Consider the following 18160-nt stretch of genomic DNA (forward strand, 5'->3'; position numbering starts at 1 on the left):
TTTTCAAACTGTCTGATGTTATCCAAGACAGCTGTTGATTAATATGGTGTTACTCATTTTCAGCTCTAAGTCATGTTTAATATTTTTGTGTCATGTAATTAATGAGGCATTCATTTGTGATTTATGGTTTTGAGTAGTTTCACTGACACACTTGTCCTTCACAAGCAAAACAGTTTACAGCTGGACGTCCTATCAGGGAGGGCGGGGCTGTGTTTGTTTTGGCTCCGTTCTTACAGTGAATCAAGAATGTCTTGCTCACTTTCTCGTCTCTGCCATACTTTGTTAATCATTGCTTCCTTATGAGATCAATCAAGTGATTCTCTTGTTGATACACATCCTGCCTCTGTTTTTCTTTCCTTTCTTCAAGCTTTTCATCATTGACCACAACCAGGTGGACTGGCGCATTGCCATGACAAGTAACCGGGTGCTTGGCATCTCCCTGGAGCTCATTGTCTGTGCTATTCATCCTGTGGCCATCTACCTGAGGCCAGATATGGGGGACAGACTAGGGGGGAAGCCGGAGCAAAATTCCTCTACCCCCCTCTGCTTGTCCTCCAGTCACAAAGAAGTCATGCTCGATGTGGAGCTGCTGCTGTCAGCCCTCATGTTCCTGAGACTGTATCTCGTGCACAGAGCCGTCCTATTACACAGCAAGGTGCTCCTCAGCGCCTCTTACAGGAGCATTGGCTCCCTCAACAACATCAACTTCAGTTTCCGCTTTGTGCTCAAGGTGCTAATGAACAAGTATCCGGCCCGCACGCTTCTGGTCTTCATTATGTTCTTCTGGCTCTCCGCTGCTTGGATGCTGCGACTGTGTGAAAGGTACAGAATGTGCAATTACTTGTAGAGAAAAACACATATGCAACAGTATTTATTATAGCTTTTAGACTCATTACAGCTCATCAAGTGTTATCATGCTGCTTCTGATGTTGATGGTCAATTTGAGTTGTGGTCATTTGTTTCAAATAGATTCATTTCAGGAACAAACAAATTGTTCTTCAGCACTCATTTTTTGACCGTCAGATTTCAAACATTCTAGTGTATTTTTTTAGGGATTAGATAGTTAACACTATGAGTCATTCCTTTCATTCAGTTTAAGAAGTAGATGTTCCTAGTTTTTCTTTTGTTCTGAGTTATTTACACAGCCGCTCTCTGTCTCCACCTATAGGCAGAAGCAGGTAGAGACAGGTGGCATGGACACAGCACTGTGGCTCATAGCCATCACCTTCCTCACAGTGGGCTATGGAGATGTGTCCCCTCACACCAGCTGTGGAAAGCTGGTGTGTCTCTTCACAGGAGTCATGGTAAATATTAATCTAAGTTAGCCGTGTTTGTACCGCTATATACTGTAGGTCTACTAGTGCTAATTTTAGACAAATGCAATAAATGATGAAATTATTGACAACATAACTAAATCGCTTTTCTTGTGCTTTGTACGTGTGGTATTTATTAGAGAATTAAACATGTTTAGTAAAACATATGTTCACTTAAAGAAGACAAGAGTAATAAATTAAGCTCCATAGCTTTGGTTTAGTAAAGCAATAGAATATGTTTAGCATTATCAAATGACTTTTTAACCATGCATTGTTAGCTGAACACATTATAGGGCTCCAGACTATGACTAGTCGCAAATTTAACAATAATTTAGTTGTGTGACTATATGTGGTTTAGTCAGCTATATCGGCATACAAAAAAATAAATAAATAAATATATATACGATATATTGTCATGACAACAATCACAGCATGAGCCGTGATGTAGTGGAAAATGACTCTTATGCACCGGTTCGTTTTAATCAAAAAGATTCACAAAATCGCTCATGAACTAGTGCTTTGAATCAGAGTCATTCTGTCAGTGAATCATTCCGTTACTCCAAATGAACCATGAGTCATTTTCTGGTTATGTCCAATTCAATATATATATATATATATATATATATATATATATATATATATATATATTCAATCAATTAATTATTTTCTTAAAAGCACATTTTTAGCAAGCATGTATGTAGTTTGTAAGTCGTTTGGCTTCTAAATGGTACCCACCTCTTTTTTTTTTTTTTTTTTTTATGTAAATCAGTGTCTGTAGTTGTCACAGCTTCTGCTTAATTACACATAAAGCGTTGTGACTGAGTTATGAGATCCACATCCTTCTGGACACATTTTTTGTACAGTTCCAGCTGTTCTTCCACCCTTCCTGACAAGAGATATTGGAGTCCCACTATGATGCTGTGTTGACAGTTTATGATTTTAAATAGAATCATGGTCATCTCTCATACAGAGGCTGTTCAAACATGATTAAGAAACTTATATTGCGAGGTGATCTGAATGAACGAGTTGCATTATAACAAATATCAAATGAATAATTTTTTGTTAATTTGGCTTATATGTTGTAGCCTATAATGTTAAAATCTTATCGTTAAGGCGTTATGAAGGTATTAAACAATGATTAAATATGAACTCTCAGGGTTTGACTGCATGTGGGTGTATCTGAGCATAGAGTTCAGTAAGTGAAGGAGGGAGGGAATGATTTAGCAATACGATACACAGATTGTTTTGTCTGTAAACCAAGTACTTTGGTTACACCCGTACAAGATCATTTCAGAACGAATGGCTGAAAATATAGTCAATACGTATTAATTTCATGTCAAAAGTTTACAACGAGGAGCTTGTTAAATAATATTATTATTTTAAAATATTAATATAAATATTAAAATACATAAAAGAAATAATAACATTATTTTATTATTACGTAATTAAAATTAAGTAGTGTAATATTAGTTAATGCATTTACTAACATTAAGAATAAGAAATACATTTGTTGCAGTATTTATCTTTTTTAATGTTAATAGTAAATGTAAATGCAACTGTTCTTTGTTAGTTCATGTTAGCTTAGGTCCATTAAATAGTATCAACAGATAAAAGTGTTGGTTTTAATAATGTATCACTAAATTTTGTGATTAACATTAACTGAGATTAATAATGCTTTAGAATTATTCTTCATTATTAGTTCTTATTAATGAATGTTAACAAATGGAACCTTATTGTAACGTTTTCCGGAATGTTTACGGTGACAGTAAGAGCCTGTGCCAGTATGTGTTGTGAATTTGTGGTGTATGTTCCTGAGGGTTGGGTTTCCAGCCTCACTCTGACTCAGGCAGCTGCATCTGCACCGGACTGTCCGCCCTTCTCTTCTCTCCATCCCTCATTTCCGATCAGGGAAGATAAGCCGGCAGGATAGGAGCACGGGGCTCACACGACAGGAGCATGGGGCTAAAGCCAAAGCCAGACACCTCCCTGACACAGTGGAAAATAATCCTTCACTCTTCTTTCTCTCCCTCGCTCAGTGCTTTTATAAGCTTTCCCCTTTTTTTTTAGAGAAAACTTTCCACCATTGCCATTTTTAGGTGGTTTATAGCATTTGGCGCCACTAGATCAGGAGGGTGTGCCAACCTGTGCCCAAGACTTGGAAAACCAGAAAAAAAGTTTCCTAATCCAGTTGGAACAGTATACGGGGTGTTCATTAGTGGGGGATTGCCTCTCACCTGTAGTTCATTCAGTGTTCAAAATGCCTGGCTGCCTCATGTAAATCACTTTCTCCACATAAAGACGAGACTTTTCCAATGGCATGCTTTAATAATCACCTGTTACCCATCAACTGGAAGTATGATGGAGCATCTGTGAGTTCACATGTTCATTCAGTCTTGCATGTTCACCACCTCCACAAAAAAAAAAAAAAAAAAAAACTGCATTTTTCTTGTTGTCCAAAAAGATAAATATAATTGTGCAATTTAGTAAAAATAAATAAATAAAATTTTAAATGACAAATTGTTTTTGCTCTAAGCTTAAACCTCACATGATTCGACACACATGATTCTTCTGTGTCGAATCATGATTCGGATCATGTGACTTTGGCGCTCTGAACCGCTGATTCATAACGTTCCGAAGCGTTTTGAAATCGGCCATCACTATGTAAGTCGTTATTTGTTTTTTTGGCACACCAAAAATATTCTTGTCACTTTATAATATTAATATTGAACCACTGTACTCACATGAAAAGATTTAAATATGTTTTTAGTACCTTTATTGATTTTGAGAGAGGAAATGTCATCGCTGGCTATGAAGGCCTCACGGAGCCATTGGATTTAAACAAAAATAACTAATAACTAATTAATAATCTTAATTTGCGTTCCGAAGATTAACAAAGGTCTTATGGGTGTGGAATGACATGAGGGTGAGTAATAATTTTTATTTTTATTTTAATTTAACCTAAATGCTTCACACAAGATTTCACAGCGATTTTATTAATTCTGTGGTGAATTCAAGCGGTTTCCTCCCAGCGCACGTGTAATCTGGAAACCAGACACTAACAGAAATAACTTGTGGCAGAAATGGTCTAATCTTTTTGAGTGCTTTTAAGTGCTTCACAACAACTTTTGTCATTTTTAATGTGATGTCCAAAACATTATTTGTTCATATTTCATAGTTTGTCCCCATTTGTAAAACTAAAGGTTTCACGATGTAAGAAAGCAAACACTTATTTAGAAATAAAAAAGAATGAATTACCACTGTAGTAGATGCTGCAGAGGAGCACTTATTGGCTTATTAGCCATTTCCACACCCTATATTTTTAATATTCATTAATAATAAAATAAAAGTTAATAGGCTATTATCTGCATCTCAACTCAAACTAAGCGCTTTTCTGTCAGTCCTCACAGCACTGCCAAATCAGGTACTGGTGCCATGTTAGAACTTAAAGGGCTAGTTCACCCCAAAATGTAAATTCTGTCATTAATTACTCACCCTCATGTCATTCCACACCCGTAAGACCTTAATTTCTACTTCGGATCACAAATTAAGATATTTTTGATAAAATCCGATGGCTCAGTGAGGCTCCATTGACAGCAAGTTAATTAACACTTTCAGTGCCCAGAAAGCTACTAAAGACATATTTAAAACAGTTCATGTGACTAGAGTGGTTCAACCTTAATATTGTGAAGCAACAAGAATACTTTTCATGCGCCAAAAAACAACAATATCTAGTCATGGGCGATTTCAAAACACTGCTTCATGAAGCTTCACAGCTTTCCGCATCTTTTGTTTCGAATCAGTGGTTCGGAGCGTGTATCAAACTGCCAAAGTCACGTGATTTTAATAAATGAGGCTTTGTTACGTCATAAGTGTTTCGAAATGTTTTGAAATTTCAATGTTCCACCACTAGAGGCAATGATCTCTGTGAAACCGTGAAAACATGCTGTAAATATTGCTGCAAATTTTGTGAAAAGCCGCTGCAAATTCAGTCATTTTAGGTTGCAAAAATCTGAAAAAAGTCCTGCGAAATCCTGGAAGGATTGATCAAGGCTCAAGCCTCTGTTACTAGTTCTGAAATTAGGAGTTAAAATTTTGGAATTAGCAACGGAGGCTTTACCACCTTGGGTGTGCATTATTTTCTAAGAATTCAATGGCCTGTCTTCAATTATTCCTTATATATATATATATATATATATATATATATATATATATATATATATATATATATATATATATATATATATATATATTCTAAATATGTTAATAAAAATAAGCAAGAAAAAAAAATAGTAATAAAAATGTTTTTAGTAGTGTATCTTTTGCATCTTGCATGAATTCCAAGAAAATTCTGCTTCTGGGGTGGAGACAGTTCAAAAGATGAATGTGTATCTCCATATTTCAGATTATAAAACAGAGGAATTCACATCGTCTGCCAGCAGAATAAAAGAGCATTTAGGGAGAAACTCTTGTGAAAAATGATGGTTGTATTAAAGATTTTGCCCATTGAATTGATTAATTCTGGCTTACTAAGATGATTGACTAAGGGGAGTTCTGTGATTATACTTTACCATTTTCCTTGACTGCTGTGAATAATCAACTATGGAAAAACTGTAGGCCTTTGTGTTTTCAGCACTTTTAGTCAGTAACATAAAGCAACCTTAAAGCGAACAGATTAAACCATTGCTTGCTAACTATTATTTCTTTCCATAACAACTAACTGGCTCTCTTTCTGTCTCCCTTTCTTTATCTCTCAATCGTTTTTTCTCTAATGCAACAAATTAAGGAGCTCAGGTAAATGAACTGTTTAGCGTAAAATTACATGGAAACATTCCTCATAGAGACACACTTTTTTGTTATTTGATTATTTTGGAAAAGCTTTCTAAATTTTGAAAATGATTTGAATAAAATAAGTACCATTATATTCCATCCCCCCAACAATTATTTATACACTTGTTACAAAGAATTCTGTGTAGTGTCTGAATATCATTAGGTTTGAATACTTTATGCCTTAGTACATGTTTGGGATAATGAGACAGATGGTAACCATGCTCATGTCTGTGTGTTTGTTGTCAGGGTGTGGCATGTACTGCTATGTTGGTAGCAGTCATGACTAAGAAATTGGCGCTTAACAAAGGGGAGAAACATGTGCATTTCTTCATGATGGACATTCAGATCTCCAAGCGGGTGAGCACACAGACCACCACAGACAGTAAAACACCCTGTAAATGCCACTCTCTTTCAATTCTTCATTGTCTTTTTGTCCACATTTGTACTTGGTCATTTCCTTATGACTGATTTGGTGGTAATAAAAAAAGATACGTTAATGACAATTAGACTTAGTTTAGCCATTTAGGAATGCTTAACTTAATCTTTAAAAATATCTCTCTGTTTCGGATGAGAAACATAAAAAGCAGTGACCCGGAGGATGCAGAGGCATGGATGGAAGCAGCATTATTTTCCGCACTGAACGTGTGTTATGATTTCTGCGGCTTTTTATAATATTATTTTTTCCTTAAATAGGGAATTCCAAACAGCAGCACAGTGTGGGAAAATGCTTAGGACGGCCAGGCAGAGACGGCCGCTGAGCTCTTAATAGCCTACAAAAGGCGTCAAAGGGAGGAAACAATCAGGTCCCTGTCAGGAAAAGAGCTTGTGTCAGTCTATGAGAAGTTTAACTGCAGACAGGAAATAAGATGCACTGATGTGTGTCCTGTGAGTGAGCGTTAGCATATTCACTGGAAAAGAGCGGAGAAGAGAAGGTGCCGAGGAGCGGATCTTGATGCTGAGGTGGGTAGGCGGGTGGCTTGTACTCCTCGAACAGGATCCATCTGTTTGCTTATCAGAGGGAAGGAGGAGAGACCCCAAAATAAATGCATAGAGGAAGATGGTAAATGATTGGTTTCCACAAATGGAAATGAAATCATATTGCGTTGAGGGGGCAGGAATTGACAGGTGTTTCTGAAAATTGCATTTTATCGTTTCCCACTGCTGAAAACATGTTCTTAAAGGAATATTTTGGGATTTAAGCTTAATTGACAGCATTTGTGACATAATGTTGATTACAGCAAAATAAATTGTACCTTTTCCCTCATTATCAAAATGATCTACACTTTAAAAAATCCATAAAAATAGGGTCAAATTAACTGTGTTCATTTAACAGAAGTTTTTTTACCTGTATTTAGAATTTTGCACTTCATTGCATTGTGTTTTAGGGTTAACGGAAATGTCTGTAAAAATACTGGATAATATCTGGGTAATGAGCTGCCTGTACTTTTTCTGTTCTGTTTTCTGTGTGGGATCTGTATGGGAAGCTGACTCAAAGTTTACGTTTATTATTTAACAACTTAAATGATTATTATTTTATTAATTATTTGATTTTTATATATGTTCTTTATGTATATTATGTTTTTAAAATATATACACAATTTAACACCTTTAATTTATTACATTTACATTAATTAACTTACATTAATGCTTACATTAATTCTCCTGATAAAACTTGTGTATTATTTGAGTTGTAAAGCTGTTTAAATCATCACTTTTTGAGTTATTTTAGGGTTTCTGCTGTTGCGTTGTCATGGCAAAGTTGTAAAATTGGATAAAACATTATACAGAAAAAGATAGTACTCAAGTAGTAGTAGTACTCAATGTTTTTTACACTAAAATCATGGTCAAACACATATTGTTTGAGGCAGTATTACTGAAATTGTATTTTAACGTTTACATATTGGCCACATTTACTTGTATTATATTTGCCTCAGTTTAAATCTGATTTGAATTAGATTTTTTTTAAATGTGCGTTGTTGTTGTTTTTTTGTTTTTTTAAATCAACATTATGCCACAAATGCTGTTGAATGAGTTAAATTCAACTGAGCCCATATTCCTTCAACATATTCATAAAGGTCTGGACCTGTGCTTTGAACTTGGCAAAAGCCATATCCTGTCACAGGGTGTTTTGTTGTGTTGTCAGTGTGTGTGTGTTTGTATGTGTGCGTGTGTGTGTGCATGCCACAGGTCCTACTCATCAGGTCCTGCAAAGATTTACCTTGATGATACTTTAAAGGAAGACATCTGGACACAGTTGGACACACTAATAACCACAAACACACAAAATTGCCAGGGAGCTTGTGACATCATTATGAGCAAGTCTTCAACAGGAAGCCACAGAGACAATAATACAATGAAAGAAAGTAGAGAAATGTGTGAATAAAAAAGAAAGTCCTTGACCGTCAATAACCCATTTATAACTTTATGATAGCTATTCTCATCCTCAGATCACCCTCAAAATAACCATTACTTGTCCTTCCGTTCCCATCTTTCCATTTTTGTTTCCATCAAGGCTGCTCCCTTAATAAACCGCACCAGTTTCCTTACATCCTGTCTAGGTTTTCTAGTAATACTCTGATGTGTTGTATTTTGTCATTTACACATCACAATCATCATATAACCATTACTGAGTGTAACTATAATATTCACAGTTGTATCAGTATTTTATCAACCATCTGCTGAACAATTTAAACATGCAACTGTTTACTTAAGGAATGGCCTACAGACTGTCAATAGAGTATCATTGTACAGTTATGATGGATAGATTACTTATTACTATAACTATACTCTCTGTGACGCAGATTCGGCATGCAGCAGCCGATGTGCTAAGAGAATGTTGGCTACTGCATCGCACCACCCAGACAAAGGACAACAGCGGAGAACATCGACATCATCAGAGATGCCTGCTGGAGGCTATCCGTGTGTGAGTGATCCTTACAGTGTGCATTCAACCATTAGACATCATGCATAGAGAAAAATGGCAGAGGGTTGTTTCTTAGGATCTGTGGGTAGCTGACACAAAATACTTTTGTGCAATTGAATTTTTTTTTTTTTTTTTTTATAAAATTATAATTATTTTATAAATAATACTTAGATAATAATATAATAAGATAATAATTAAAACACTTTCTTTTAATTAATTGTAATATTTATATATTTACGTTTTTAAATACAAATATTTTAAAATATAATTTCATTATATGTGACCCTGGACCACAAAACCGGTCATAAGTCACACGAGTATATTTGTAGTAATAGCCAACAAAACATTGTATGGGTCAAAATTACAGATTTTTCTTTTATGCCAAAAATCATTAGGATATTAAGTGAAGATCATGTTCCATGAAGATATTTTGTAAATTTCCTACTGTAAATATATCAAAAATTCATTTTTGTGAGTGGACTATGCATTGCTAAGGACTTCATTTGAACAACTTTAAAGCCGATTTTCTCAATATTTTGATTTTTTTGCACTCTCAGATTCCAGATTTTCAAATAGTTGTATCTCGGCCAAATATTGATGTATGTATTAACTATACATCAATGGAAAGCTTATTTATTCATCTTTCAGATCTCAAATCTCAATTTCAAAAAATGTACCCTTATGACTGGTTTTGTGGTCAAGGGTCATATATATATATATATATATATATATATATACACATTGTTACCATAGCAGAATTTGCAGGTGGGATGGGTGGGACTTGTCCCGACCACTTTTTGAAAGGGTCGATATTGTCCCGTCCACTTTTTGAAACCTCTCGCGGCACGGATATGTAATACAAAATAAACACCTCTAGTTGATTATCAATTTGAGTTAATAATAGGCGATCTGGCGCTAGAATGTGTTGTTTTTGAAATCATGTTGAGGCCTCGTTGTCGCTGCTATCAGAGGCGCAACAGTGTTCTCTTGGCGCTTGTGCACACTGCGCAGTGTTCACATGGACGAGCACTTCAATCTACCGCTCTGTTGCAGAGACTCTCTATTTATTAGGTTGAAATCACAAAACAAAATAGCTACACATAAACATATCCCTACTCTTGATATACAATCTTAATGAACATCTTTGGTTTTAATGAGATAAAAAAATCATACAAGGTTGGGGGTTAGAACCCAGAACCTCTTGCACGCTAAACAAAAATACCGCCACCAGTCCATCAGGACAATCTGATATCATCTGCGGATCCTCGTATTTATTAACTCTCGGGACTAATGGCACATACACATTCCTGTCCCACCCACTTTTTAAAACAAAGTTACGCCACTGATTGTTACTATACAATTGAACAACTTTTAAAGGGTTAGTTCATCCAAAAATGAAAATTCCATCATCAATTACTCATCCTAATGTCATTCCAAACCCGTAAGACCTTCGTTCATCTTTGGAACACAAATGAAGATATTTTTGATGAAATCTGAGAGTTATCTGACTCTCCAGTGAAAATGTATGTATGGTATAAATAAATAAATATGGCTGAGCAAAAAAAATGCAAGTCTTCCTCTGTGTCGAAATCCTTAAACATGTTTGAGAAGGTTGTTTTGTTTACAGCGTGCGTCTCCCTCAGACTGTAAACGAAGCTCGGGCGCGTCTTACGTCAGCAACGTCACTGCAGAGTCGTGAACGCGGATTGACAACAGACCCGGAAGAGAAGACAATGCTGAATAAAGTCGATATTTTTAGTTATTTTTGGTCCAAAATGTATTTTCGATGCTATCTAACCCACTGATGTCACATGGACTACTTTGATGATGTTTTTATTACCTTTCTGGACATGGACAGTGTACCGTACAAACATTTTCAATGGAGGGACAGAAAGCTCTCGGACTAAATCTAAAATATCTTAAACTGTGTTCCAAAGATGAACGGAGGTCTTATGGGTTTGGAACGACATGAGGGTGAGTCATTAATGACATAATTTTCATTTTTGGGTGAACTAAACCTTTAACCACCACTTTTAAGGTCCAGAAAGGCACTAAAGACCTTGTTAAAATAGTCAACATGACTACAGTGGTTCAACCTTAAATTTATGAAGTGACACGAATACTTTTTGTGCGCAAAAAAAAAAAAAATGACTTTATTCAACAATATCCTCTCTTCTGTGTCATTCTCTTACGCTGTTTACGTTCAGCACTTCCAGGTTCTACGTCGGAATGCCGGCTCAGTATTGGCCGACGCTGATCACGTGAGCAGCACGACGCATGCGTGTGATGCTGACGCAGGAGCCGGCCAATAATGAGTCTGCGTTCTGACATAGATCCTGGAAGCGCTGAACGTAAACAGCAAATGAGAATGACTGTCTAATATGTTTAATATATGAATTAAACATTAGATATCATAATGCTTATATGAGAAAACTAATGCAATAGTTAACTATGCAATCTGGACCATCACCTTTATACCTCATAAACACTGGGTAAGACTGCATCGGGACACTGCATTGCTTCAAGGGAACTGTTCATATTCCACTTGGTTATTTGCTATAAAATTATACATGGCATGTCAGTTTCACAGAGATCACTTTATGCTGTGGAAGCAGCTTGAATAATATGTGGTCTTGTGGTTGTTTATCTGGTGGTCATTGCAAAAATGGCAGTTCCCCATCTCTCAGCTGATTGTTGATCATTTTATTGTTTACAGTCTGTCCTCACATCTTCCTGCAGATAAGGGCTGAGTTTGGGGAGAGCTGCTCAGCTGGCTGCCCTCTTTGGCTGCAGTTCCTTTATGACCAGTGCATAGGAAGCTGTGATGTGTGAATCTACACCACACAGTTTAGCATCGTTAATGACTACAGGAATCTGGCTCTTAGAATGTTCCATGTGTGTATGCATGAGATCTGTGTTTGTTAGGGTGGAGGGATTTCTGACTTCCTGTTTTAAAGTTAGCAGAACCACCAAGAATACTCTGGAAAGAAAGTGGTTGCTACATTGACAGATAAAACGGCATGCCAGTTAGCAGACCGCCAAATAGTTCAGAGGTTCTTCTGGTTTGTGCTTTTTTGGTGTGTTCTCTTTTTGCTCCTATGACTTACGGACGCTGGTCATGTCTGCATGCTTCAGCAGTTGCTAATGGTTCCCCTACAATAACTGGTTTCCGTTTTGCTTTTTTGGGCCACAGCATATTCAGAGACATAACAGCCTGTTGAAAAACCTGACATCAACAAAAGTCAGGAAATACACAAATGTACTGCTAAAACTTTCATTACTTGAAGTTACAAGGATCATGAATTTAACTGTAAAAAGGTCCAAAAACACTAATTATAATAATAATAATTGGTTACATTTATATACCGCTTTTCTGGGTACTCAAAGTGCTTTACATATGGAAGGTTAAATCTCCTCAACCACCACCAACGTGCAGCATCCATCACCTGGACGATGCAACGGCAGCTGTATTGCACCAGAATTCCTTTAAAACCATTGTACCAGATGATGAATGTAACTAGTGAACACATGTCTTTCTGTCTCTGACTAGATTTCGTCACTTGCGGTTGAAGCAGAGGAAGTTAAGGGACTATGCCAGTGAGATGGTGGATCTCTCGAAGGTAAGTCAAGACATACATCGGACTGGGTGTCTAGGTCCTTTTGCCCTAAAAAGAGGAATTCACCTAACCCAGACATATAAATGTTCTTTGAAACCATAAAAATCACTGTAAAAACTACCTTAATGTCTAACAGTGTCTCGTCTGCTACTTATGGCTGTGCACATAAAACTAGACTTTGACAGTCATCTTCCAGACACTGTACATCCCAAATTTTTTGAGTGAGAAAATGACCAAATATCCAGTGTCTTATTATACCCATGTGCTTACACTCGTGAAATACAGCTGTAGCAAATCTAAGAAAAGGATATTGTCTGGAAATGGACTTTGTCCTCAAACAGATGCAGATGATCATGTGTGATCTGAGCGCAAACTGGAACAGCTCTTATCATGAGCTTGAGCAGCGAATCATCTCCATGGAGCAGAAGCTAGATGAGCTGGGACGCTCCTTTCAAAGCACCTCTGAGCTGCTCACACAGGCCCTACATCGCCGCAGACTGGACCACAGGTACACTGTAAAAATGATTTTTCCAAATTGTATATAAACAGATTATTGTAGTCCATTTACAAGAAAAACTATTTCAATTTTTCAATTTCAAAATGTCATGTTTAAAATTCAGTGCATTTCTTGCCATTTCTTTGTAATTATCTGTGAAATTTACTTCAGTGAAATTTCTTAGTGAAAATTGTACACCAATTTTTGAGTTCAATGGCATCAGCAATCAACAGTCTGTCTTTATGTACTTATTACGGTGTGCCGGGAGAGCTCAATATGCTGCAACTGAAGAAAACCCATGCAAATAGAAAAAACACCAGCAAATTAAGAAAACATCTTCATCAGTTTGACAACACTTGATGCCAATGTTGCCAACTTAGCATTATTTTTTTTTTGCTAGATTTAGCAACTTTTCAGACTAACCTAGCAACTTTTTTTCCAAAAAGCACCTAGCAATAAATAAAGCTATTTTTAAAATTTATTTGGCAACTTTTAGCAACTTTTAAAAAGTGACTCGAACAATAAAAAAGCGCATAATTTCATCTAAATTACACAAAAAAGAGTAAGTTATTGAACAGCTAGCCAGCCAAGCAGCACATCAGCCTGAAGAGAGCCGAAGATGCCTAACAGTACACATATCATATTTGAATTAAGTTGATTTGCAATTTTTCAATAATAATTGTTCTTTTATGATACAGCATGTTATTAACTTGTACCTAAAATTGTTCAGGTAGGTACACTGTAAGAAAAAAAACTAGAAAAATGGAGAAGGTAGTGATAATTTTCTGCCAGGACATTATCTGTTACCCTAAAACACGAAATGTAATGTGTGATTTTAAAACACTGGTAAAACACCTGTGAAAAATCAATACGGATAATTCCTTCATATTAACACAGAATTTGTGCCCTATTTTTGCAGACTTTTTTTTTTTGAGTATAGCACACTAAGTACCAGTATACTGCTTAAAACTGTATTTGTTCAAAATGTGTATTGTTACTAGTTAATAAGAAAATAGGAAAATGTAATTGTTCAAAAATGTGTAGCTGTTCAATAATTCAGTGTTGTATTTAAAAAATAAAAATATCTGATCATAAAGATGTTTATATTACATTATATAGAACCAAATACAGAAACGTGCTACAAATACTCACAACGCAACCAAATACAGAAATGCACTACAAAAACTCACAACGCAACCAAATACAGAAATGCACTACAAAAACTCACAACGCAACCAAATACAGAAACGTGCTACAAATACTCACAACGCAACCAAATACAGAAACGCGCTACAAATACTCACAACGCAACCAATTACAGAAACGCGCTACAAATACTCACAACGCAACCAAATACAGAAACGCGCTACAAATACTCACAACGCAACCAAATACAGAAACGTGCTACAAATACTCACAACGCAACCAAATACAGAAACGCGCTACAAATACTCACAACGCAACCAATTACAGAAACGCGCTACAAATACTCACAACGCAACCAATTACAGAAACGCGCTACAAATACTCACAACGCAACCAAATACAGAAACGCGCTACAAATACTCACAACGCAACCAATTACAGAAACGCGCTACAAATACTCACAACGCAACCAAATACAAAAACGTGCTACAAATACTCACAACGCAACCAAATACAGAAACGTGCTACAAAAACTCACAACGCAACCAAATACAGAAATGCGCTACAAAAACTCACAACGCAACCAAATACAGAAACGTACTACAAATACTCACAACGCAACCAAATACAGAAACATGCTACAAATACTCACAACGCAACCAAATACAGAAACGTGCTACAAATACTCACAACGCAACCAAATACAGAAATGCACTACAAATACTCACAACGCAACCAAATACAGAAACGTGCTACAAATACTCACAACGCAACCAAATACAGAAACGTGCTACAAATACTCACAACGCAACCAAATACAGAAACGTGCTACAAATACTCACAACGCAACCAAATACAGAAACGTGCTACAAATACTCACAACGCAACCAAATACAGAAACGTGCTACAAATACTCACAACGCAACCAAATACAGAAACGTGCTACAAATACTCACAACGCAACCAAATACAGAAACGTGCTACAAATACTCACAACGCAACCAAATACAGAAACGTGCTACAAATACTCACAACGCAACCAAATACAGAAACGCGCTACAAATACTCACAACGCAACCAAATACAGAAACGCGCTACAAATACTCACAACGCAACCAAATACAAAAACGTGCTACAAATACTCACAACGCAACCAAATACAGAAACGCGCTACAAAAACTCACAACGCAACCAAATACAGAAATGCGCTACAAAAACTCACAACACAACCAAATACAGAAACGTACTACAAATACTCACAACGCAACCAAATACAGAAACATGCTACAAATACTCACAACGCAACCAAATACAGAAACGTGCTACAAATACTCACAACGCAACCAAATACAGAAATGCACTACAAATACTCACAACGCAACCAAATACAGAAACGTGCTACAAATACTCACAACGCAACCAAATACAGAAACGCGCTACAAATACTCACAACGCAACCAAATACAGAAACGCGCTACAAATACTCTCAACGCAACCAAATACAGAAACGCGCTACAAATACTCACAATGCAACCAAATACAGAAACGCGCTACAAATACTCACAACGCAAACAAATACAGAAACGCGCTACAAATACTCACAACGCAACCAAATACAGAAACGCGCTACAAATACTCACAACGCAACCAAATACAGATACGCGCTACAAATACTCACAACGCAACCAAAAATAGAAACGCGCTACAAATACTCACAACGCAACCAAATACAGAAATGCGCTACACATACTCACAACGCAACCAAATACAAAAACGCGCTACAAATACTCACAACGCAACCAACTACAGAAACGCGCTACAAATACTCACAACGCAACCAAATACAAAAACGCGCTACAAATACTCACAGCACAACCAAATACAAAAACGTGCTACAAATACTCACAACGCAACCAAATACAGAAACGCGCTACAAAAACTCACAACGCAACCAAATACAGAAATGCACTACAAATACTCACAACGCAACCAAATACAGAAACGTGCTACAAATACTCACAACGCAACCAAATACAGAAACGTGCTACAAATACTCACAACGCAACCAAATACAGAAATGCACTACAAATACTCACAACGCAACCAAATACAGAAACGTGCTACAAATACTCACAACGCAACCAAATACAGAAACGTGCTACAAATACTCACAACGCAACCAAATACAGAAATGCGCTACAAAAACTCACAACCTAACCAAATACAGAAAAGTGCTACAAATACTCACAACGCAACCAAATACAGAAATGCACTACAAAAACTCACAACGTAACCAAATACAGAAACGTGCTGCAAATACTCACAATGCAACCAAATACAGAAATGCACTACACAAACTCACAATGCAACCAAATACAGAAACGTACTACAAATACTCACAATGCAACCAAATACAGAAATGCCCTACACAAACTCACAATGCAACCAAATACAGAAACGTACTACAAATACTCACAACGCAACCAAATGCAGAAATGCGCTACAAATACTCACAACGCAAACATGCCACATGCTACATTGTAGAAACATGCTACAAATAGCACAAAGCTCTGTAACTGTAGAAAACACATCCAAGTAGAAAAAACACCAGCAAATTAAGAAAACATCTTCATTAGTTCGACAACACATGTGCTGCAAATACTCACAACGCAACCAAACAGGGGCATGCACAGACATTTTGGGGGGCAATGGCTCAAGTGAAAAAAGGGAACTTCTCATAATTATTTATTTTAAAAAAAATTAAACAAAACGTTAAAAATAATAACACAACTCCGACTTCCTTACCAATTTAATCTAATTCCCTTATACTCAATTGTTTTATACTCAACAGATTTCAGAAAATAATCAGTTCACACAGATACTATGGTCTTCTTTAGTATTCACTAGGTTTATCACAAGAGCAGGCAATGGAAAAGGAAACTCTGCCACAATGTGCATGTTTTCTACTCTGCTATTTTCAAGTATGTAGTGGACAATTTTGAGATTTTGGTCTATGCTTTTGTGTCTTCTTTTACTCTAATGTAAAGAAAACTTCCAAAATACACATTTAGATAGTGTTTGTTATAAGCCTACTACCCTCCGTCTCTTTGCATCTGTAGATTTCTTCTAAATTAACCAAAACAAGCTAATCTGCATATTTAAACACATCAAGAGTCTATTCCCCTGAAATGTTACAAGTACATAATATGTATTATAAAAAATACATGCAGAGGGCGCCAAAAGCCTGATGATTTTTGTTGTTACACATGATCAAATCCATTTTTGGCCAAACAGCATTTAATTAAAAATGTAATATTAATTTAAAAAATAATAATATTTGGCCACTTCTTTATGACAGAAATGCTGTAGCCACTGTAATTTATTGAACAAGAATATGTGGACATCAAAACATGCAAACTCATAGTGAGGATTGAAACTTTTATTGATGTATTCTATTGTGTATAAATAAAATGCTAGCACTATGCTATGCTGAATTATGATTTTTAAATGGTTTTAATAAATTGTGCATCCTTAGAAAATGCATAGCACATTAAAATAACTGAAATTATAAAATGACAAAAATTGCATTAGTGTCAAATCAGGCAGATGCGTTGCTGGTGGTCAAATTATTAACGCAGTGTTAAACACGTATAAATAATTTTACCTTTGAATAGCCAAAATTTTCACATGTTTGTGAACATACATAGGCTACCTGAAAGTGATGCACAAGATTCATCTTGGGCTTCTTCTTTTTTTTTCACTTCTCATCGGCAGACAGCTGTTGTCTTTCCCCGGGCATAGTTGTTATAACTTGTCAGCCAGCAGTCAACATGAGGTG

At 36.3% G+C, this 18160-nt stretch overlaps 1 protein-coding gene across 2 annotated transcripts in view; it reads left to right on the top strand.

The window, feature by feature from the left end:
- kcnn4 (potassium intermediate/small conductance calcium-activated channel, subfamily N, member 4) overlaps positions 1-18160 on the top strand; it is a 28589-nt gene that overhangs the window by 8021 nt on the left and 2408 nt on the right. The window contains exons 3-8 of one of the 2 annotated variants that reach the window (XM_067395569.1): positions 368-822; positions 1169-1304; positions 6387-6497; positions 8942-9063; positions 12614-12683; positions 12966-13161. In XM_067395569.1, the coding sequence (XP_067251670.1) occupies positions 368-822; positions 1169-1304; positions 6387-6497; positions 8942-9063; positions 12614-12683; positions 12966-12971 (900 nt within the window). In that variant the 3' untranslated portion in view covers positions 12972-13161. Of the gene's footprint in view, positions 1-367; positions 823-1168; positions 1305-6386; positions 6498-8941; positions 9064-12613; positions 12684-12965; positions 13189-18160 lie in introns of those variants that run through there. The other variant, XM_067395560.1, reaches the window with a different exon arrangement.

Source organism: Chanodichthys erythropterus, chromosome 2 (genome assembly GCF_024489055.1).
Source record: "Chanodichthys erythropterus isolate Z2021 chromosome 2, ASM2448905v1, whole genome shotgun sequence".
NCBI lineage: Eukaryota > Metazoa > Chordata > Actinopteri > Cypriniformes > Xenocyprididae > Chanodichthys > Chanodichthys erythropterus.